Here is a 24004-nt window from a genome sequence, read left to right as displayed (position 1 = left end):
TATGCACACTGTGCAATACTCCGGGTCTCCCTCTCAAACCCCTGGATTTGAGCTCCCAGAGACTGCAATCAGCTAAAGAGAACTGTGCTGAATTGGAACAAACAGCAATGGGATTTTCTGTGGAATCCTGTTTGTTCTGATTTAGAACTAAAGAGCAGGTTTCCCAGGGGAAAGCAGCAGGGCCAAGGCAAAACCTGTGTCTAGAAAGCACAGGACAAGCAGAAAACTTCCGGACGTGTGCTTTCCAGCCATGGGTCAGGCGGAAGTGCTCTGTATCTACACAGGTTATACTTCCCAGAGACTAGCATGGTTATGAAAGTAATCAGCAATTCATCAGCTTGTCCATGCTGGTTATTGGATACTATTGCACAGGTATTGTGGTGCAGCCCAAATTACCTCTCAATTTGCTGCCAACCTAGCAGTTCAAAAACATGCCAGAGCAAGTAAATAAATAGGTACTGCTGCGGTGGGAAGGTAAATGGTGTTTCCATGAGCTCTAGCTTCAGCCACGGTGTTGCGTTGCTCCAGAAGTGGGTTAGTCCTGCCGGCCCCATGACCCAGAAAGCTGTCTGTGGACAAACTCCGGCTCCCTCGGCCTGAAAGCAAGATGAGCACTGCAACCCCGTATTCGCCTTTGACTGGACTTTACCGTCCAGGGGTCCTTTATCTTTTTTTTTACCTTGCCTCCCAATCATGAAATAATAATAATAATAATAATAATAATAATAATAATAATAATAATAAAAAAATAGTTTTTCCTTAATAATCAATAAGTACTCAGTGGAATCAGGGAACAGAGCAATGTTTGATTGCTTCTTGCTTCTTATCCCTCCCATTCACCCATCAAACAGGAAAAGAGTTCTAACTGGACTCAATTTATTGACGTTCTTAAAGCAGAGAAACCCACAATGGCAAGCAAGATCGCTGCCCACTCCAGACACATTTTAAAAAAATACATTCTCTCCTTCCTGTAGAAAGAAAGCTATTCTACTGCACCATGGGAGTTACAGTATGTAAATGCTTGTATAGAAAGAAGCAGCTGGATTTTGCTTGTAGAGATCACTGTCACTAAAGGGAAAATCCAGAGAAATGCTGGATCTCATACAGCACTATGGAGCTCAAAGGCTGCAGCCAGCTGTCCACTCGGAGAGATCCTTTCCTTTGCAATGGTTCTTCCAAGCAACCCTGAAAGAAAGAAAAATGAAAGCAAAAAATGAGGATGGTGGGGAGTAAGGCGACTGCTCTTTGGACTGCAATGGGTGAAATGGATTGCTTTTAAGAACCTCAGAAAGCTTCCCAGTGAGGCCTCAGCACCAGCTGCTCATTCCTTCTTCCGGTTCACTGTGTGACCTTGACTGGGCCAGACTAACCACAGAATCACATAATGTTTTGCCCCCTGGTCCCCCTCCTGCTCCCTTGCAATCTATTTAAAACCCATCCCTGATTTTTTTCTTTTCTTTTCTTTTCTTTTAACAACAAAGGGACTGGTGCAATTTACAAGGCACATCATGGCTTCTTCAAGAAATAAATCATTCCCAAGTTCATGTTACATACATTAAAGTTGCCAAATGCCTATAACTGCCCTTGTGGTGTATTTTTGTAAGTCTTACAAGATGCATGTGTAACAAGGTTCTTCCAGTGGTGTAAAATGATTATTTTCCTCTTTTCCTTGCATAATCTGCATTTTAAGGGCAATTTTCTTTCTATTGCTAAAATCCAAACTGGTCTGTACTATACTGTTATGTTTAAGCTACCCAGATTTCCCCCCTGTCAGGTGATGATTTATCTGGCTGCAATTAGAAAATGCAAAATTAAGTTCTTAAACTTGATAAGCTCATTATACCCTGTAAACATAGAAAGCCAAAAACATTCTGGAGTAAATTCAATATTATCACTTGTAATGCTAATCAGTTCCCTTTGGACATTAGACCAGAACCTTCATATTGAGGTGCAATTCCATCAGAAGAATGATCAGCGCTGGTGGTCAATGTAGAGTCTACCTATCCACACCCCAGAATTGCCTGATGAAACCTTATTTGCCATGGAACTTTAAGCATGCTAAAAACCAGCTTTCTCAAACTGGTGCCTTCTGTATATTTTGTACCATAACTCCCATCATCCCTGACCGTTGGCCACACTGGCTGAAGGTGATGGAAATTAGAGTTCAAACTATTGGGAGGCGCCAGACTGGGGAAAGCTGCTCAAGATCCTTGGTTTTGTTTCCCTTCTCCTAGTTTTCTCATAAACCACATTTTACCCCCAGGGCCAAGAGCAAATGGGAAAGCTGCAGTACATGAGCCTAGTAAGAGCCCAGCTGGGTCAGGTGGAAGGACCATCTCTGGCAGCATCCTGAACTGCTTGCTGGGCTGTGCAATGCCAGGCCTTGTAGTGGCCTTGAATGTAAGAACATGTTTCCCAACCTTTTGCCAGGCATTTATGAGGACTTTGCTTTGGAAGAAATCAGACTCTCCCACTGGCTCAAGACTGCAATACCTCAAGGACCACCTCAAGGGCTGCCTCAACACTGCTGTGCCCTTCTGTTGCAGGGCTCTCTTGGAAATCGTTTATCCGTGTGAACCAGGAAGTGACCTCTCCAGACAACGGAACAACCCTTCTAATCTCTGCAGCTGCGATCTCCTGCGTGACACCAACACTGTTAGGCAGTGCGCATGTGTACTTCATCTGTTTCCCTCCCTCCCACTGACCCCTCTGCACAGCCAGGGTGCTGGCAACCCATGCTACACCACTGTAAGCTGGGATTGGAACTCAGGCCTCCCAGGTCCATCACTTTTGACCACTGCTTTACAGTGGCTCAGTTGTTAGACTGTTCCCTTAAACTCACACCTGGGTACTTACAGCTCCCAAGAGGCAAGAGCCACCAAAAGCCATTGCTGTACGTTTAAGGAAGCATCTTTGAGGCACCACCAGTGCCTAGTGAGGAAGCATCTTTAGCTGCTAGCTGCAACAAAGCCTAGTGAAAGACATGTCTCTATGCAGTCACAACAATTGAAATCTCAGCTGCTTTTGAGTCTTGCCAGCAGTGAGAAGTTAGCAAGACTCACCAGGCATCCATCCCTTGGGGGTCACGAACAACTGTCTTAGCGCACTCAATGTCATCTGTGATGTCGTCATTTGTGAAAGCTGTTGACAAAATTAGCAGAAAGAAAAGGAGGGTATTTGGTTTTCTAAAGAGCTTTTTTCCAACCCCATAAAGCACATCCTGCCTTTGCACTCAGGAAGGATACATTGGGTTGCCTCAGAAATGTGGAAGTGCTTTTCCTTTCAAACTCAAAGCCGGAATACTTTGGGGGAGCATTTAGAGCATTTCCCCTTTGAACTGGCCTTCAGATATTGGGGCAGGGCTGGAGAGTATGTTTCAGCCTGAGGGCCACAATTCCTCTTGGGAAGTCTTATGGGGGCCACATGCTAGTGCAGAGGCAAAAGTGGGTGGGTCAAAGGATAGGACTCTTTATGCAGCCAGCTACAGTAGCCACAGAGCAGTCAGAGTTTTCAACCCCCATCTTGTCTCTTTATCCTCCAGGCAGGCAAGCAAGGGGATCTCATCACAGTTCAAGGGCACATTCAGGTGAAGCACTTGGGCTGCACACAGAACAGGGCCATGAGAGAGGGCATGGTCAAGGGAAAGTCATGTGAGGTGGACAGATAGGTCTGGAAGGCCACATTTGCCCTGAAGTTCTCCCTCCCTGTGTGGGGGTTAATTATAGTGACTGCAAGTTCAAGAGAAAGGTTTCCCCTCTCCCCTCATCTTATGTGCCCCGTGCCCTTGCCAAATCTGCTTCAGAGGGTCAGGGGGACCCTTAGAACAGATTGAGGAGTCGTGCTGGGAGAGGAGAGGGGCATAATGTTCCAATGTGGAAACAGAAATCCTTGGCTTATGGAACATTTATTTAGGGCTGTGTTAGATTCCACCCTGTGCTAGCTACTCAGTAACAGCTGTAGGAATCCTAACAGCGCTACTTATTCACACAATTAATTCACCTTACTCAAAGCATTCTGGCTGTCATTATGGATGGGTGAAAGCCTGAAAATGTATTTTCTTACATAAGAATCATGGCGGGCTAAAGAGTGTGTCTGGGAATAGGTAGTGGGTTATTTAATGGGGGGGGCATTCAAGATGCACTGCCTCCCCTTCCATTCTTGGCTGACGCTTGGAGAAAGGGGAGCAGAAGGAGCCACTGTGTTGATGATGCTTTCCCTTCTAAGTTCAAGAACTGGATTTGGGGGCGAAGAGGAGCAATTCTTCAGAACTATCCAGCAAGACACAGCTGTTGGCAAGGAACAGGGGGTGAACTTATTTGCACTTCCTGAAATAATATGCAATCTTAAAGACAGATGCCTTTCAAAACACAGTTTCAAAATCTCTAAATCCAGTTATCATTCCTAATCTTTCAATGCAGTTCTCCAGCCAAATAATATGCATGGTAGGGGAAAACCCATATATTAATGAGAACAACATAGAAAGATGCATTACATTAGTTACAGTTGCATACAAATGCAACCAAAAATGCAAAGGAATGTGCTACTCTTAAAAAAACAAAACAATTTTAGGCAGAAATATGGAGAACTGAACTTTAGACAGGGAAAATGAGAAACTGCCTTACTGTAAGGCTATTTCTAAATGGCCATTGCTGTGGTGGTGGAGTTGCAAGGGTGAGGCAAAGGACACAGGGGCAGGATGTATGAGCAACAGATGAGACCTCTATAGGGCACCACAGACACCAGGAATAAGCAAGACAATAGCCATGCATTAGTTACTATCACTGTATGGCGGGGGGGAAGTGGGTATGACAGCATCTCCTGCCATTCAGCAAGAAGATTTCACTGCCGCCATAATAATAATAATAATATTTTATTTATACCCCACCCATCTGGCATACACCACTCTGGCAAGACAGTCTGTGGGCAGGGAGGGTCTCATCCTGCGTACCAGATGGAGCTGATAAACAGCTGCCCTGGACACAGAATTGACCTGCGCTTCCATGGACAGCCATGAGTCCAGAATGACTCCTAGGCTCTGCACCTGGTCCTTCAGGGACACAGTGACCCTATTCAGGACCAGGGAGCCCCCCACACCTGCCCACCCCCTTTGGCTGATTAAACAATCTAGAGCCTTTTAAAGAATAATAATATTATAATATTAACAATAATAGTATTAACAATAATAATGACTGGCATTGACAGATTTGTCCTCCCTCGTCGTTGCTTCTGTGAACCTGTGATGAGGCAGGTCTCCCAAGCAGGCTGGCCTCACCTTCTGAACTGCAGGGAGCCTGGGCCCCCAAGATAGATGGTGTGTCAGGGCAACAAGAGAGAAGCCCGAGGTTGTTGAGGTGGACAAAGCAAGGCTAGACCTGTCCCTGGTCTTTGCTTATTAGAATAGAGGCACAAGCTGGGATGTCTTGGGGGTGGGTGGCAATAGAAATGTAGTGATAAGGTGGGGAATGAGGTTTCTAAGTGAGCGTGTGGATTGCAGAGGGAGAATGGTAACTGAAGGGAGACAAATTGGGTGCTTCCTTCAAAAACACAACCCATCCTCTCTGGAAAATTGCAGAGGCCTTTTGCTGGCCATCTGTATGGCACCAAGTTGCTTACCACTGCAGGAGATTCTGCATCCATTGGCTGTTTCGCCCTGTTGATTGTCACACCAATAGCGACTGTTTATTTGAAAAACCCCATAGTCCTGGCTGCCATCTGTGTTTGGTGGTCCCACAGCGCTACTTTCGTATTTGCTTTCATGATAAGCTGTGCAGATCCCTGGAACAAAGTGAGAAGGAAAAGGGCCATCGTGTGAGGGGGCAGAGGAGAGAGGGAGATTATTTCCCCCCCTTCAAAGTTGCAATAACTTGAAACAAGGTAACTTTAAAACATTCTGTCAGTTAACTGTAGCAAATGTGTGTGACTTAAAAAAAAAACAGCATTGAAAAGAAACGTTTAGGGTTGTGCATCGGATTCAGGCACTGCCTGAACTGAACCCGACTGATTTGGGCTTTTGCCAAGATGAGTGGAGGCAGCCCTGGACTGCTGCATATATGGGGCTATTGGGTGGGGCATCAAGCAGGGAGAGGGAGAGGCAGGTAACCCTAGCACAGGGGTCAGCAACCTTTTTCAGCAGGGGGCCGGTCCACTGTCCCTCAGATCTTGTGGGGGCCGGACTATATTTTGGAGAAAAAATAATGAACGAATTCCTATGCCCCACAAATAACTCAGAGGTGCATTTTAAATAAAAGGACACATTCTACTCCTGTAAAAACACACTGATTCCTGGACCGTCTGTGGGCCGGATTGAGAAGGCGATTGGGCCGCATCCGGTCCCCATGGGTGCCTACCCATGCCCTAGCACTTGTAAACCAGTACCCAGGAGGAACGAATCCTCCGTCTACCAGCTGATGAGCAAAGGATTTGATGCTACTGTGCCCTGGAGTGATGTGCTTTGCAAAGCAGCCCCCCCCCCTTGAATCCTCAGTGAAGGTGGAAGCGGGGAGGAGACACAGCTCTTAGAATCACAGAATGATAGAACTGTAGAGTTGGAAGAGTCATCTAGTCCAACCTCCTGCAGTGCTAAAGTATCCCTGGCCATCCAACCTCTGCTTAAAAACTCCCTACAAAGGAGAGTCCTCTACCTTCTGAGGGAGACTGTTCCACTGTCAAACAGCTCTTCCCATCAGGAAGCACTTCCTGATGTCTAGTTGGAATCTCCTTCCTTGTAACTTGAATCCATTGGTTTGGGTTCTACTCTCTGGAGCAGGAGGAAACAAGCTTGCTCCATCTTCCCTGTGACAGCCATTTAGATATTTGAAGATAGCTATCATATCTCCTCTCAGTCTCCTCTTATCCAGGCCAAACATACCCAACTCCCTCAACCATTCCTCATAAAGCTTGGTTTCCAGATCCTTGGTAATCTTGCTCATGAATATCCAGCTTGTGAATATCCTTCGTAAATTGTGCTGCCTAGAACTGGACACAGTGGGTGTCAGAGCTGCCCGAGGTCCCAGCTCACAAAGGACCAACGCCGCTTCGTTGTTATGTACGAAAGTCTTTATTGAAGTTCAGTTTCACTTCCACAGCCGCAGCGTGCAGCTCTACGTCTCAAACTCTAGACCGCTGAAGCTCCGTCTGAATCTCCTCCCCCCAGACACCAGTTTAAGACTCTAGCCTTGCTCCACCTCTTCCTTTGCTCTTTCCTCCTCTGGTTCCGCCTGTCCGTTGGGGTCTCGCCCTTCCTAGACTCTTCTGACGCTGAGTCCCCTGAGTCTTCCCCCTGCCTCCTGCGGGCTTTAGGACCTGGTTCCCAATCCGGGTTTTCTGCTGTCCCGCGCGCCTGTACATTCGAACTTGGCGCGCGCGCCCAGCCGGCAACCTTCCTCCTGACCGTTACACTGCTCCTGTCACTGCTTCCCCCTTCGGGGAGGCTAGCTGGAGCTGACCTCCCCTCCGTTCCCCCACTCTTCGATAGAGGCGTGGTCAGCCCTGACTCATCTTCTCTCCCCGCTGGAGGAGACGCTGGTCCTGACACATGAGACTCTTCCCCCCCACTACGCTCTGGTGGGGAAGCTGGTCCTGATCCCCCGCTGCTGCTTTGGGGTTCCCTGCTGGCTCCTTGTTTCTGGTGCGTCCCCCCTGGGACCCCCCTTGCCCTGACCATCGGCGCCCCCTTCTGGGAATCTTCTGATTCGCTGGAGAAGCTCATGGAATCTCTCGGGTCGCTGTCATACTCCCCTACGCTGCCCTCAGATTCTTCCCCTTCGCTCTCCATTTCCTCTCTCCCCTGTGCTTCTGCTCCTGAGCCCCTGACAGTGGGGTATACTAGTTGGGTAAGAGAGCTGGGGTGGGGGGGGGGAATCGCATCTGGCAATCAGTGCTTCCCTTTGCTTTCAGATAGTACATGGGTAGATGAATCTAAAAAGCCCAGGACACAATTTTTTACGGCCTCAAGCAGCTATGGTGGCCTATTTACCAGAAATAATTTATTTAGCATTAACTCTGGAAATGTATACTCGATTCTGACAAAACTCAGCCTTCTAGAGCAAAATATACACCAGGAGCCTTAGTTAGGTCGGAATCGAGTTTACACTTCCAGAGTTAATGCTAAATACATTACTTCTGCTAAGTGAGCCTCCATAGCTGCAAGAGGGCCATGAAAATTTATGTCCCAGGCTTTTTAGGCTCATCTACCCATGTGCTATCTGAAAGCAAAGGGGTGCATTTGTTGCCAGGAGTGAAATATATTGGCTACGTGGGTGGCGCTGTGGTCTAAACCACTGAGCCTCTTGAGCTTGCCGACCAGAAGGTCGATGGTTCGAATCCCTTCAACGAGGTGAGCTCCCGTTGCTCTGTTCCAGCTCCTGCCAACCTAGCAGTTCAAAAGCACACCAGTGAAAGTAGATAAATAGGTACCGCTGTGGCAGGAAAGTAAACAGCATTTCCGTCATGGTGTCCTGTTGCGCCAGAAGTGGTTTTGTCATGCTGGCCACATGACTTGGAAAGCTGACTGTGGAGAAACGCTGGCTCCCTCAGCCTGAAGAGAGATAAGCACCACAACCCCAGAGTTGCCTTAGACTGGACTTGACCATCCAGGGGTCCTTTACTTCTTCTTTTTTATATTGGCATTATTTCCCACTCTCCCACCCCACTAGTATGTTTAATCAGGGTTTCAAAAACTCTAGTTAAACATTAGCCTCATACTGAAAATGATTCTGGGCTGGATCCTGGTTGGGCAGGATTTGTCCCCAAACACCTAAAAATGCAAAGATGGAGGGAAAGGAAGAGCAAACTCACAGTCGGCCAGGCTAATGCCATGGTATCCATCCAGCCCATGCTGTTTCAGAAGTGCAGCCAGTTCACATTTCTCAAATACTTTGGCTTCATTCACCGAAATGAGGAGGCAGAAGAGAGTGAGGGCCAGAACCTTCATCTCTGCAAGTCCCTGGAGAGCGATGTTTGGGTTCCCTTGGATTCCCAGTGGCTTTTATAGTCCAGAGTTCCTGGAGTGTCCAAAGGGTAAACAGGATGGTGATTGCGATATGTGCATGTGTGGCAATAGCAAAAAATGTTGCAGTTCTGAGTTGACCTGCACACAAAACAAAATCTCAACATTTACTGGTACTCATCATGGAATAAAATTAAAATAGGCAGAAAAACTAAACACAGAATCACAAGTTTTAAAAGTGCCTTAATCAACAAATCATTTAATCATCCATTGCCACATATTACATGAGAACTGATACAATCTCATATTTATATTCCCAGAGGCTGGAATCCCAGAATACTCCAGCTATAATTTTCCCTCCCAGCAACTACAGTTTAAGGGTTGAACCAGTTTAAGGGTGGCCCCAGAGGTGATATATACAACCAACCAGCTTGGAGGCTTCACACAAGGTTAGATGACTTATCTTAGAACATATGAATAATTATTTTAAAAATAGATACATTACCAGACCCTCCAAGTGTCCCTATTTTCCAGGGATGTCCCTGATTTAGAGAAGCCATCCCGGTTTCTGATTTGACCCCAGAATGTCCCACTTTTCCTTAGGATGTCCCTATTTTCACTGGAGAAATGTTGGAGGGTATGGAGTTATCTGACCCCCCAAGCCGTCTGAAGGCAATCCTGTACAGGGAAGTTTCTTACATTTAATGTTTTATTGTGTTTTTATATATGTTGGAAGCTGCCCAGAGTGACTGGGGCAACCCAGTAAGATTTGTGGGGTATAAATAGCAAAATTATCATTATGGAATGGGACGTTCCTATTTTCATCAGATAAATGTTGGAGGGTATACTTTGTAGCTGGGCAATTTCTCATTTTCTGCACAGATCTTATGTACTATCTCCCAGGATACTTAGAGGTAAGGACCAACAGCATGTATATATTCATCTGTCACTCTCCTCGGCCACCCAAACATCCTGAGCTGCACATTTAGGGGATTTGAGGCTCAGGGGCTGGCAGAAGGGAGTCTGGGGATGGAAATTATTGTGAGGTGACCAATAGACAGAGAAAAAATAGAAGCTTTTGGAGACGAAAAAGGGACCAGCTGCCTTCTGCTTTTAGGGCTCTGCTCTGGTATTCTAGTGCAGAGGCTCTCAAAGGGTGTCGTGGCAGAGGATGGCAACTGGGGTGGGACGATTCAAGGACAATATTATATTTGGGGAAGGATTCATGTTCTTATGTAGCTGCATTGTTTTCTACTTTCTGGATGTCCCATCATCATATTTGAGATCCACTGTTCTAGTGATTGAAGGAGACTAGGAGTAGAAGGATTTGTCCATTTTGGTTTCCTCAGTTTCACATTTTTGCAACCTCAAATTCAGTTCATGACACTTCTTCAGCAATTTGCAATAATAATAATAATAATAAATTCCTAATGAAAATTCATTAGTATTTTAGTGTGAATTTCTCATAAAAAGACATTTTTGTATGCACTTTGAAATTATGTACACATTTTTGAAAGCAATTTCCTCTAATAGAAGGCATTTTTGTATGTTATTTTCACTAATACATTAATCTTTATGCACACTTTCTTTAATATATGCATTTTTGCAAACATTGGTTGGAGAAGTGCACCACAACATTCAGGTAAGTGCAGATTTCAAAGGGTACCTGTTTTTCCATTTGTGTACTGTGTCATAAAGTGTGAATAGATTTGTCTTTAAAATGCTAATGGAATTGACAACCTTCCACCATTCCTACTGGAGACCACTAACATCAAACCCTCCAAGTGTCCCTATTTTCCAGGGATGTCCCAGATTTACAGAAGCCGTCCCAGTTTCTGATTTGATCCTAGACTGTCCCGTTTTCCCTTACAATGTCCCTATTTTATCAGAGAAATGTTGAAGGGTATGGAGTTATTCAACTGCTGAGCCATCTGAATAGTATAGGGAATTTAAAAAAATGTTTAATGTTTTATTATGTTTTTATATGTGTTGGAAGCTGCCCAAAGTGGCAACCCAGTCAGTTGGGTGGGGTATAAATAGTAAAATAATAGTAGTAATAATAATAATAATAATAATAATTGAACAGGACATCTCTATTTTCATCAGAGAAATGCTGAAGGGTGTGTAACATTTCCCCGAAGAAAGCTGAAGGCATTTCAAAAGAGGGATCATTTCTTGTAATATGCAACCCCCCCCACCCAGTTTCACCAGCTTGTGCAGGTTTGTTTGTTTTTTGCATTGTTGCAAAACCTGGAAAACCTGAATGAACAGTCTATTTCCCGTGTGCCACTTTTGCATGTGTTCATTCCTAAATCCTTTCTGCCCTGTTGCCTCATTTGCCTTAAAAAATTCCACAAACATTCATATTTAAATATATTCTAAACACATTTTGCCCCAAAGGCAAAATTTGTGAGCAAATTAGATAGCATTAACTAGTCACTGAACGTTCATTCTGAATAATTTTGGGGGAGCTTATTCGAGGTTGCATCCAACAGTTGCTGCCCTCCATTTCCCAGTGCATTTCTCTACCACTTTCTGTATTGGAAAACGTCTGGGGTTTTGGTGGTGGCGGGGTGGGGGGTGGGAAGAGGAAATTATTTTTTGCACAATAATGCCCAATCAACTTTTGCCAAATCAAAAATTGCAAAACCTGAATATGTTGCTATATGATTGAATTCCACCTGAAAAGAGTGAAAATATGAAAGTATTCCTAACCCAGGTCTGAATCCAACGACTGTTGTGCTTCCCACCTGTTCCTTCACCAGTCCTTTTCTAGACTACTTTTATAGCAAATCTATGCATTTTATTCTGTAGTGCGCAATTGAAAATGCCTTCTTGAGTGGAGACCTGCATTGCAACATTTGGAGAAGGGTGAAACCGGAAGGATCTGCCCATTAGCCCAGGAGCTGCAGGCTGGGTCAGAGCCGGTCAGGTCAGTTCATATGGGAAATTGCAAAAGGACAACTTCTCCATCTGTCCTGAACTGAGGAGACAGTGCGGGGTGTTTCTTGGATGAAGGGTCACCTTCCCTTCTGAGGGCCAAGGCCAGTGGTGGGTGAGGCCAGAAGCAAAAGCAGGAGAACAGTGACTATACATTTTACACTTGTACAGATTAGTTTCTACACACACTCACCCCCTCTATGCCCCCTTCAAGGAAGCAAGAGTCATTTTCAGACTTTGAGGACACATTCCAGCCAGGACAAAGCACTCAAGGAGGGTGCAAAGCATGGGCAGAGAGTCCTGGTGTGAAATGAAGCCAGAATACTTCTGAATAAGAGCTAGAGGCACAGGAACAGAGTCCAGTAAAAAGTCCTAGCTGAGCCCCTGGCAACAGGTTCTATATCTCTCTAGCATACCATCATTTCCCCCATGCTCTAATGCTGCTTGCAAAGTTCATAGTAATATGAGCTCCAGTTTGGTGAATGCACATCCACCCAGAGCTGGGCTTAAATCTGCTCAGAAATGCATTTCCATTTTTCTGAGAGGTTTCTTTTGGAGGTTCTTGTTGAACTGATGGAAAATTTCAGCCACATGCCACCATCATCCTGAGAATATTTAGCAAAATGGCCCACACCAATTTCCCCCCAAAAGTGGAGAATAGGGATCCTGCGTAAATATTGCTTACTCTTGTTTTTGACAGGAAGAATGGGTTTGGCTCCTATCCCTTTCTTCCTTAGCCCATTGCTTCATTCATCTAACAGCATGAATTCACAAAATAGTAAATAGTACCCCTCCTTATTAACTGAGCTGAAATTTCTTAGAAGATAATTTTCTTTTTTGCCTCCTCCCCAACTCTTTCAAAATTCCACTGGTCAACAGAGAACATGCACACATACACCAGTTTGCTGCTCACAAGCAGGATGGATAATTTTGGAGGCTATTTTTGCTCATGTGCAGAAGAAATCTTCCACAAGGTGATTGCTCATAGGGGTTATATGAACAGTTACCAAGTGGTGAACACTGGACTGAATCTGGTAAATGAGAGTTTTCCATAGCTGCAAAGCGTTTGTCTGCTGTGTGAAACCTTGCTTCGCCTCTGCTACACTACTAACACAGGTCATAGCTTGTTTTATATGATAAAGCACAGCAGAGTTATATACTACAGTTATAACTACTGTGGTGCATGAGAGAATATTGCCAAACACAAATTAGTTGGCTTATTTTTTTGGCAGATTTGGCCTTATTTTTTGATTGTATTCTAATTGGCTGATGTTATAGCTAGCTGTTTTGACTGGGTTTGTGTGTGTGAGAATGTCCTTGGTTTTTCTTCCATAACATGGGTAATTTGTGGTTCTCATGATAGTTTCACAGAATTCTAATGTGCACCTAGGCCCCTCAAAATTGGTGACTCCTGGACTAGAGGGTCAAACCCACAATGACAGTTCAGGTTTACCAATCCTCTTGCATATTTCTGCTAATGGCATTCATAACTGATGTAGGTATATGTCACTCTGTGTTACTTCCACTACAGCTCAGGGATGGTTCATGATCCTTCTATCAACTGTACCATGGTGACCGAGTTTGTCCTGTTGGGGTTCACTAGTCACCCAGGCTTGGCCCGACTGCTGTTTGGACTCTTCCTCCTGATGTATGCAGTGACCTTGGCAGGCAACGGGCTGATTATGACTGTGGTGTGGACTGATCCTCTCCTCCATACACCCATGTACTTCTTCCTGGGCAGCCTTTCATGCTCTGAGACAGCCTACACTTTGGTGGTCATACCACAAATGCTTTGTGACCTGCTGGCTCCCCATAAGCCCTTTCCCTTGGCATCGTGTGCTGCTCAGATGTTCTTCTTTGTGGCCTTAGGTGTGGCTGACTGTCTGCTGTTGACAGCCATGGCATGGGACCGCTATGTGGCCATTTGCCACCCACTACACTATGGGACCTTCATGAGCCAGCGGATTTGTTGGGGCCTAGTGATGGGGTCTGTCTGTGGTGGTTTCATTCTTTCTTCCTTCCTCACTGGAGTGATTTTCTCTTTGCCATTTTGTGCGCCCAACCATATCCCCCATTTCTTCTGTGACATCCCTCCTGTGCTGAGCAGGATATGTCCTGGCTATGGAACTATTGAAGTTACTGTTACAGCCTTGGTTGCCATGATCCTCATCGTCCCTTTCTCCTTCATCATGCTGTCTTATGGGTGCATTTTGATGGCTTCCCTGAACATGAGCTCGTCTCAGTACTGTCGCAAGGCCTTCTCCACCTGTGGAGCCCACTTGACAGTGGTCTTTCTTCACTATGGCTGTGCCATCTTCTTGTATGCCAGACCTAAAGGCAGCTATATTGAAGGTCAGGACCATATCCTTGCGGTGTCTTACACTGTTCTCATTCCCATGCTCAACCCTCTGATCTACACTCTAAGGAACAATGAAGTGAAGGGAGCACTTAGGAAGATGATGTGTCGGGGTTGCCTTCTTCCTAAGGGATAGATGAAACGTTCTACTGAAAATGGACTCCAGATGGACAGTTCTGCATTTCCCTACCCTGCCTTTTTGTGTTTCAGTTCAGTTCCATTTCTATAATGTACATTGTGAAGTAGTTTCCAAGTGCATTGCTTCGCAGAAATATGTATAATAATTCAGTGTTTCACAGATGGTATTTATATGAACTAAAGAAAGCCTGGCTGAGACACAGCGCCTGCTCTCCTGTCACAGCCCAACTGGAGAAGAGAAAGATACAACTTGGTTCCAGTGTGAAGATGCTTCTCTGATGATCCTTGGGGATCCAACCACTATTTTATCTTACTCATTCATCTGAAAAATGCATTAACCACTTCATGTTCTTAAAACATATAAAAACAGTATAAAATGCTGTTCTGCTCTTTCACAAAATGAACAGACAAGGCTAGGATCACCCCTCTGGCTGCTCACCTCAGATGCTTTTACAGAAAGGTGAGCAGGAGTGTGTGGTTCCTAATGTGTGGTGAGCATGGTGCAGGGATTATTTTTCAAGAAAGCTTTGTGTTTTTAATGCATAAACTGAATTTGGATAACTTTAACAAAGTCTGGAGGGAAATGGTTTATTTATTTATCATGATGGCTTGAAAACTTGCTTGAAAGAAATAAGCTGTTACTGTACTGGTGTGGGGTTAAAAGTGTGATTGTGTTTTACTATCTGTTTTTGATAGTTTCTAATGCCTTTGTGAACTGGTCTGATATTTTTCCACAGGAAGCTGCTATCCTGTTGTTTGATAGAGTGTTGGACTATTACCTGGGAGACCAGGGTTCGAACCCCCTTCAGCCATGAAGCTCACTGGGTGACCTTAGGCCTTTCACCATCTCGTAGTCTAACCATGTACACCACCTTGAGCTCATGGGGTGTGGGGAGGTGGCATATAAATAAAACAAATAAAAAATACAAATAAAAAGCTTGTCTTAGTGGTGTTCTTGACAACTATCATCATGCATTGCCTGGGTCTGGTGCTTGGTTATGTGCTTCCAGGGTGCAAAGCCCTGCGGCCCAGCAAGAAGACGGCATGAAGATGAGGGCCGAGGAGAGGACTTTTGGAACAAATACTTGCCAAACACTTCCTGTTAAGTTGTGGGCGAACATATCAGACGACACAGCAATTCTTCCAAAGCAGTTCTTTATTTGTAAGCTGGAACAGAACTGACTGAGGAGCTCAGTCAGCCTGCTTATATAGAGCTCCAGAACAATGTAACTGTTGCCATTTTCTAAAACTATCCAATCACTGAACGTCACTTTCGAGCCTTCATTTGCATACAAACTATCCAATCACTGAACGTCACTTTTCGATCCTTCATTTGCATAACTATCTACAGTATCCCCCTGCTGGCCCAGGGTGAGAACTTCAGTACATAACACTTCCCACTACCTCCTCTGCCTAGTTTCATGAGGCGTAAGTGGTTGATACCATCTGCTCCATGAAATCCACAAGGCTCAAGGTAGAGTGAGACACTAGAGGGAACCATAATTAAGATTAAAATGTTTTAAAACAGCCTTCCTCAGCCTGCTGCTCTCCGGCTATTTTGGACTACAACTCCCATCAGCCCCAGCCAGTATGGGTAAGAGTGAGAGCTGGAGGGAGATGTAGTCCAGCCCCAACTGGGAGTGGACATCATGTAGGTGAAAACTCTTTTGGAATGTTTCCAAAGTCCCTCTGTTCTACGATATAAGCCACTTGGAACACTTTTTGTTGAAAAGTAGTTATATGAATATTCTAAACAAATAAATAGGTTACGGTTCTAATGTTTAATCATATACAAATACATGACAGTGCAGGGGAAAAAGTAAAATAGCCATAGAACATGCAGGGTAATTTTTTGGATGGCATGTTGGACTTAGTCTTAAACTACACTGTAAGTGGAGCAGCATGATTGGGCTTTTAAAATTTTAATTGCTACATGTTGCTTACAGACTCTTAAATGTCAGGTCTCTGCTCAGAGGGGCTCATAATGTATACTTGAATACAATGGGGACAACAGAAGAAGGTGAGAAGGGCAAGTGGGAAGAATATGGGTGGTATTCAACTGTTACTCAGAGTAGACCCACTGAAATTAATGGACCTAACTTAGTCATGTTAAGTCACTTCTCTTTGCTGTTTGCTTTTGTGATTTAAGACTTCTGGGAAATTCTTTTTATTATTAACCAAATACCAACAAAGATGAATTGAAGACGTAACAGTTGGCATGTACAGATGAGCAGAGCAACTCACACAAAGGATGTGCAGAGCAAGGTGAGATCTTAGGGTACAAAAGCAACTTTGCTGGAAGGTGTATTTTATGGGTAAATGGACATAGGTCAGTGACTCTAAAATAATAATTATTGTGATTTATATCCCCCCCTTTTCTCTGACAGGGACTCAAGATGGCTTTACAGATAAAATAGAAACAACTAAAAGCATAGTGGGGAAGCAATCATTAAAAGCAATTAAACATTAATAGAATTAAAACTATAGATATATGTGATCTCTTAAAAGTTACAAGTGATTCTAATAAAAAACTTTGACTTTAGGGTTATAACTAGAGTTAGGGAAATCAGATTGTGTTTAGGGCTGTTTGTAAGGTAACGTGGTTGCCTGAGAGCCCCTTTTGGAGGGCAAGGCCAGAGGATTCCTCCCCAGAGGTGGCAAGGGCCAAAGGAGATCCCTCTCTGGCTCTCCATCTAGATGCTCTTAAATGCCTGACAAGCCTCCGGTGCCATCCAGTGTGTTACTGTCAGACTCTGCATAAAGAATAGCCCAGAATTTGACAGGTGGTACTAAGCTGTACTCTCTTTCACAGAATCAGGCTGACGACAAGAAACAGAATGAATTGCTTAGTTGACTCATGCCTAGGAATTGTCTGGGCAGGTGAGGGGCAATCGCTGGGCTTGACTCAAATCTCCCCAAGATAACAATGGTCTTTCATGATTTTCCAATACAGTGGTACCTCAGGTTACATACGCTTCAGGTTACATATGCCTCAGGTTACAGACTCCGCTAACCCAGAAATAGTGCTTCAGGTTAAGAACTTTGCTTCAGGATGAGGACAGAAATCGTGCTCCAGCGGCGCAGCGGCAGCAGGAGGCCCCATTAGCTAATGTGGTGGTCTTCAGGTTAAGAACAGTTTCAGGTTAAGTAGGGCCCTCCGTAAAGAATTAAGTACTTAACCCGAGGTACCACTGTATTGGCTTGTCCACGGGAGGTGAATCAACAAGGCTTCATGGTAACATAGTGGCTTCAATGTTCTCTTGTTGACTTGCCCTCACCTCTTGAGTTGCCCACTACTTTGCTAGGAGTCTTCTTCTCTGGCGATCCCTCGTAGCCGAGTAAGATTGTCTTCCATAAACATGGTTTTAACAATGAGTCCATAAGTGATTGTGGAGGTCAATTCTGGATTCACACGTCCTTCCACAGTGGGGACATTGGTTTCCAGGCGGGAGTTGATCACAGTGTGGATTTGCCAAGCGTGCCTTCCTCTTGGCACAGGTCTCCCTTGCGTCCTGAGTTCGAGCATCTTCAAAGCCCAGGACACCTTTGGTGAAGGCTGTTCTCCAATTGGAGTGCTTGCAGACCAGTGTTTCCCAGGATTGATCATTTTGGCATCCCTAAAATCTGCTGGGATCGCTTCTCTTTCCCAGATTTTTTCGATTAGCTTGTGAAGTTGTTGTGCAAGTTCGATTCCACCCACTTTGAAGATTTTAGCAGGTATCCCATCAGGTCCACTGGCTTTGTTGTTTTTCATTTGGTTAATAGCTGTACACAACTCTCCTAGATTTGGAGATACTGCAAGCTCGTCTCTAATTTGTTTTTGTGGAATTTGTGAGAGGACCTCAGCAGCTACGGGGGAGATGCAGTTAAGGAGATGTTGGTAGTCTTCTTTCCAGAGCAGTGCAATAGCTTCTTTATCTTTTAGAAGTGTGGTACTATCTGCTGAGTGTAGGGGGCATATGCCATGATTTATTGGCCCATAGATGGTCTTTGTGGCTTTAAAGAAACTCTGTACATCATGAGTGTTGGCTAAGTGCTGGATCTCTTGAGCACTTAGGTAAAGGTAAAGGGACCCCTGATCATTAGGTCCAGTCGTGGCCAACTCTGGGGTTGCATGCTCATCTCACTTTACTGGCCGAGGGAGCCGGCGTACAGCTTCCGGGTCATGGCGAACCAGAGCAGCGCACGGAAACGCCGTTTACCTTCCCGCTGCAGCAGTACCTATTTATCTACTTGCACTTTGATGTGCTTTCGAACTGCTAGCTTGGCAGGAGCAGGGACCGAGCAACGGGAGCTCACCCAGTCGCGGGGATTCGAACTGCCGACCTTCCAATCGACAAGTCCTAGGCTCTGTGGTTTAACCCACAGCGCCACCCGTGTCCCCTTGAGCACTTAGTATAAACCTATTGGATATAGGTAACCCAGATCAGAGGGAAGGTGTCCCACAATGAAGTCATCTAATCTGCTTTTTTTGGAATTGGGCAGATTACTCAAGCTCTGTGATGAAGCAATCCTTTTCCTCCTTTTGATCATATTAGGGAACAAACACTGTTCTTATATAGGGCAGCAAAATTTCAGATTCTATGGAGTCCTGTCTAGCTGCTAAGCCAAAAGTGTTGTCTTTGCTGTTGTTAAATTAGGCAAGCAGTCAATAAGCAGTAGAGGCACAATAGTCTTGCAATAGTTTTGCAGGTGTCAGCAAATACTTGACATGAGCCCACAGTGTGATGCGGCAGCTAAAAAAGCCAATGCAATTCTAGGGTGCATCAATAGGAGTATAGCATCTACATCAAGGGCAGTAATAGTGCCACTGTATTCTGCTCTGGTCAGACCTCACCTGGAGTACTGTGTCCAGTTCTGGGCACCACAGTTCAAGGAGGACACTGACAAACTGGAACGTGTCCAGAGGAGGGCAACCAAAATGGTCAAAGGCCTGGAAACGATGCCTTATGAGGAACGGCTAAGGGAGCTGGGCATGTTTAGCCTGGAGAAGAGGAGGTTAAGGGGTGATACGATAGCCATGTTCAAATATATAAAAGGATGTCACATAGAGGAGGGAGAAAGGTTGTTTTCTGCTGCTCCAGAGAAGCGGACACGGAGCAATGGATCCAAACTACAAGAAAGAAGATTCCACCTAAACATTAGGAAGAACTTCCTGACAGTAAGAGCTGTTCGACAGTGGAATTTGCTGCCAAGGAGTGTGGTGGAGTCTCCTTCTTTGGAGGTCTTTAAGCAGAGGCTTGACAACCATATGTCAGGAGTGCTCTGATGGTGTTTCCTGCTTGGCAGGGGGTTGGACTCGATGGCCCTTGTGGTCTCTACCAACTCTATGATTCTACGATTCTATGAAATAACTTGGCAGTGAGACCTTAAGTCATAAACTATTGAGTTGCAGTGAAGGCAATAACATCTGCAAAACAACAGGCAAACGCAGTGGCAGAGCAGTAAAACAGTAAAATTAAGCAAGAAAACAATAAAACACTAAAACCAGTCCATAAAACAATAAAACTTAACTATAAAATCAGAAACTCAGTTGGGGCTGCTGGCGCTGTCAACATCTGACTGGAAGTCTTGCATTTTATGATTCTAATGGCAGAGGTTGAGAGAGAGAGAGAGAGAGAGAGAGAGAATGAGAGCGTTATATAGATAGATAGATTGATAGATATTTCTTTCTTTGATGGTGTCTGTATGGTTCTGTCATGGCCTTGGGCTAGTAAAATAAAGCTTATCTTCTGAAAGGTTCTTATCAGGTAGCAGGTGGGCTGCCTGATGCTGGATATGTACATGCCCAATGCCATAGCCAAACCTACTGTTTCCTGTAATCAATAAAGCTGTGGCTTAATTCTGTCTGATCGATATTGATCCAGAGTAGATTCCAATGTATAGCTAGCAGAGTAAAAACTTAAACACACTGCAGGATTCCCAAAAAAGTAGACCAGAGGCCATTGTATTTCATCCAGCAGAGCTTTACTGCTACTGAAGGCAAAGGAGCATCATGCTCACAAATCCAATACAATCAGGATTGGCCCTGTCCATAAGAAATCCAGTTGCAGCAGACTTCACTTAAATTTACAACTTAACTTATAATAAGACTAAAGCCTTAACACTAAGCATACTATATACAGAACACTACACCAGAAGGAAAGAGAGGTAGAAAGTGAAACCCAGGCTCTTTCTGGCCTTATTATTATAGTCAACATGACCTTGACAGAAAGAGATAACAGAACTAATTTAACCCAGCTGTACTCAGCTTCTTTGAAGGAATAACCCAAACATCATGAACCTTCTGCTTGCTTCTTTCACACAGAGAAGCTTCCAGTAGCTTCCAGAACCATCTCTACACATCAGATCAATACTTTCTGCACTAAGAAATGCAAAGTGACAAATTCAACCCAATGACAGTCTCCTTGTGGCATTCTTGTGGCCCTCCCTTCATCTGCTGTGACCATTATGCACCTGTGCGGGAAATACTGGATAAGTCTCACACAGTGCTGTTGGGGACTTCAATATCCATGTCAAGGATGCCTCAAATGGGTTGGTTCAGGACTTCATGGCCTCCATGACAACCATGGGGCTGACTCAGGGCATCGATGGTCCAAGACATGTAGCTGGGCTTACCCTCAACCTGGTCTTTGCCTTAGAGGGGATTGGTAATACTCCATTGACTGTTTTAAAACCGTTGTACTGGCTGCCAGTTTGTTTCTGGGCCCCATTCAAGGTGCTCACATTATTCTTTAAAGCCCTAACTGATTTAGGCCCCAAATATCTGAAAGACCACCTCCTTCCCTACTGACCCTCTTAGGTCCTTAAATGGCAGCTCCTCCTCCACCCCACTCTGCATGGCCCCTAGTGAGAGATGAGGGGAGCTGATTTGTTTATGCTTATTTTACAAATTTATAAACCACATCACAGCCTAAGGCTACAAAAGCAGTGTCTGTGACAAGATTTTAAAAAGATGAAATACAAAAAAAGAAATAAGCATTCCAAAAACTGAACCATTTCTACAAATTTTATTTATAAAATACGAAGTATTACATTAAAGGAATTCAAAAGAGCATTCAGGCACTCAAGAAGTGTATTCAGATATATTTTAAGGGGGCTAGGGATCCATTTTCCTGCCCATTACCCTCCACAAGGCTCCTTTCACATCCTTGTTCCTCAAACTATAGATCAGAGGGTTCAGCATTGGAGTGACCACAGCATAGAAGACAGCAACAAATTTGTCCTGGTTTGAAGATCTGCCTGGTGACCTTAGGTACATGGCCATAGCTGTGCCATAAAAGATCCCAACCACTGTAAGATGGGAGCCACAGGTAGAAAGAGCCTTGCTCCAACGCTGAGCTGAGCGAATCCTCAGCACTGCCAGACTAATGCGAACGTAAGTCAGCAAAATGAAGGCAAAGGGTACTAAGAGAGTGAAAACACTGCTGCCTAGTGAGAAACCTGCATTGGCTGAGATATCAGAACATGCTAGTTTCACAACAGCCTGAACTTCACATGCAAAATGGTTGATGACATTGTGCCCACATAGTTTGATCTTCATGGTGAAGGATGGTACAAGGGTCAACAGGGAGGCCAAGACCCACGAGGAGACAGCCAGACAGCCACACAGCCTTCTGTTCATGATCAGCGTATAGTGGAGTGGCATGCATATCGCCACAAAGCGGTCATAAGCCATGACAGCCAACAGAATGCATTCCGTCGTCCCAAGGAAGAGCGAGATACACATCTGGGCAAAACATCTGGCATTGGAGATAGTGGGCCTCTCCATGAAGCTGTGGGCCAGCATCTGTGGGACTGTGCTGGTAGTATAACAGATGTCAAGAAGGGAGAGGTTGCCTAGAAAGAAATACATGGGGGTGTGGAGGTGAGGATCTGCTATGATCAAGAGGACAATAAGGCCATTCCCAAGAAGAGTCATTAGATAGAGGAAGAGAAACGCGACAAAGAGCACCCTGCGCATGAGTGGCTGGCTGGAGAGCCCAGTCAGGAGGAAGATCTCTGGTGTCGTTTCATTATCATCTTCAGGAACCATGGCGTTGTAAATCCTTCCCAAGATGTGGAATTATCTGCCGGGATAGTAAAGATGCCCCCAAACTATATTAATTGGAGTGTGACTCAATCCCATTACCATTATTGTTGGTGAAATGCTTATTTTATAATGTCATCAAATAATTCATGTTTCTTTGAACAAGGGATGGATGAATATTTCAGATTCAATTTCTCGCTGTTTCTAAACCTTTTCAGTTTTAAATTCAGTTCTCCGTATATCAACATTAGTTTGTGATTGATTGATTGATTGATTGATTGATTTAAAAGCCCTTGTGAAATTTCATTAGCATCTTGGCTCTAATTTTTCCTAATATACACATTTTCTATGTGAAGAAAATTACACTCTGTGTGGAAAATGTATCCTTGGAGCAGAGCTATGAAACCCCAATCTTGCTACATACAATGGTGGTACAAATCCACCCCCTATGCAAATATCATATATACAGTGTATTTAAATGTTCTAGGGAAACCTGTGACTCTCCAGATGTTGCTGGACTACAACTCCCATCATCCCTGACCATCCTGGCCAGGGCTGATTTCCAACCATATGCAGGAGGGCCATGCATTTGTGCCACCACTGTAAGTAAACTGTGCCAACATACTTCCAGTGCTCCTTGCAAATTGAAGTGACCCAGAAAGGAGTTAAGTGCTAAGAACTTAACATCTGAAGGAGGATTCCCACTCCTTTGCTGTTTTATATTACCTTCTCCTAGAGCAGCATTCATTGCTTTCTCTCCAAACATGTTGGTACCATCAGATGTAACAAGCATGATATTTGACTAATGTGTTCTTGTTAATTGTCCTGTTTTATGTTGTACTCCACATGTAGGAGTGGACATACCATTCTCTAAGTTTTATTTGCTGCCACAAAAATTCTTACAGTCATAGGGGTCACATCCAAATACAGATGGAAGAAATTGTCATGTTTGGTTCTCTCAGGTTCTCATTTTCCCCATCTTAAAGTCAGTTCTCCACATGTCTGCTACAATTTGCATTATTATTATTTTAACAATCCTCATGAAAATTCTTCAGCAAGCACCTTCCCTATATATAATGCATTTTTGTATGTTATTATCAGTTCCATATTCTTTTTACATACATTTTCTCCTAATATATGCATTTTTGTGAACATTGCTTGCTTAGAGAACTGCACCATAAAGTTTGGATAAATGCAAGTTCTGGAAGATGGCTGTGTTTCAGTTCTCATATTGATTCAGAAAGTGCAAATTTGGGGGGGGGGTATAGCCAGGTACTTTAAATGTATGCTGTGGATGTGACTATAGTATGATATTGTGTGGTATTAATAGGGTGGTGAACATCTCTAATGGAAAAAAAATTATGGGTGTTCTCCTAAAAGAATCAATTACTAAAGTCAGCTTGCTATATTACAGTTTAAATTTTTGACAAAAAATGTAAAATACATACAAAAGAAACTTGAAATATTTACCTTACGGGGTGTCCTGTTGGATAACATTTGTTGAAAGGGAAAATAGGTTGCCTGATGGATCTGAATCAAATAGCTTTGTGCAGCCTAATCTCACACACATTTCCTTAAAATTAAGTTCCATTAA

The 24004-nt window shown here is 44.2% G+C and overlaps 3 protein-coding genes across 3 annotated transcripts; 1 reads left to right on the top strand and 2 right to left on the bottom strand.

Annotated features, from left to right (window-relative positions):
• Positions 1–1118: 1118 nt before the first annotated feature.
• On the bottom strand, positions 1119–8963 carry LOC128422042 (lysozyme C, milk isozyme-like). The gene is made up of 4 exons (XM_053405551.1): positions 8797–8963; positions 5614–5775; positions 3063–3141; positions 1119–1185 (listed from the first exon to the last, which is right to left on the bottom strand). Exons 1-4 carry the CDS (start codon positions 8930–8932, stop codon positions 1119–1121), a joined length of 444 nt encoding a protein of 147 aa, XP_053261526.1. The 5' UTR covers positions 8933–8963.
• A 4492-nt stretch (positions 8964–13455) lies between these two features.
• LOC128422549 (olfactory receptor 10R2-like) lies at positions 13456–14379 on the top strand. Its single transcript, XM_053406656.1, has one exon. It carries the CDS (start codon positions 13456–13458, stop codon positions 14377–14379), a length of 924 nt encoding a protein of 307 aa, XP_053262631.1.
• A 7101-nt stretch (positions 14380–21480) lies between these two features.
• Positions 21481–22416, bottom strand: LOC128422920 (olfactory receptor 13H1-like). The gene has a single exon (XM_053407536.1). It carries the CDS (start codon positions 22414–22416, stop codon positions 21481–21483), a length of 936 nt encoding a protein of 311 aa, XP_053263511.1.
• Between the last annotated feature and the right edge of the window lie 1588 nt (positions 22417–24004).

This window comes from Podarcis raffonei, chromosome 10 (assembly GCF_027172205.1).
Source record: "Podarcis raffonei isolate rPodRaf1 chromosome 10, rPodRaf1.pri, whole genome shotgun sequence".
NCBI classification, from domain to species: domain Eukaryota; kingdom Metazoa; phylum Chordata; class Lepidosauria; order Squamata; family Lacertidae; genus Podarcis; species Podarcis raffonei.
Note: the sequence above shows the minus strand (reverse complement) of the source record. Positions and strands in the feature narration are given on the sequence as shown.

Excerpts from the sequence above, each read along its gene's own strand:
- LOC128422920 (XM_053407536.1), bottom strand. The coding sequence starts at position 22,416 with ATGGTTCCTGAAGATGATAATGAAACGACACCAGAGATCTTCCTCCTG.
- LOC128422042 (XM_053405551.1), bottom strand. The coding sequence starts at position 8,932 with ATGAAGGTTCTGGCCCTCACTCTCTTCTGCCTCCTCATTTCGGTGAAT. Across the intron at positions 5,776-8,796 it reads TGGCATTAGCCTGGCCGACT|GGATCTGCACAGCTTATCAT; the intron begins GTGAGTTTGCTC and ends ACTTTGTTCCAG. Across the intron at positions 1,186-3,062 it reads CCCCAAGGGATGGATGCCTG|GGTTGCTTGGAAGAACCATT; the intron begins GTGAGTCTTGCT and ends TCTTTCTTTCAG.
- LOC128422549 (XM_053406656.1), top strand. The coding sequence starts at position 13,456 with ATGGTGACCGAGTTTGTCCTGTTGGGGTTCACTAGTCACCCAGGCTTG.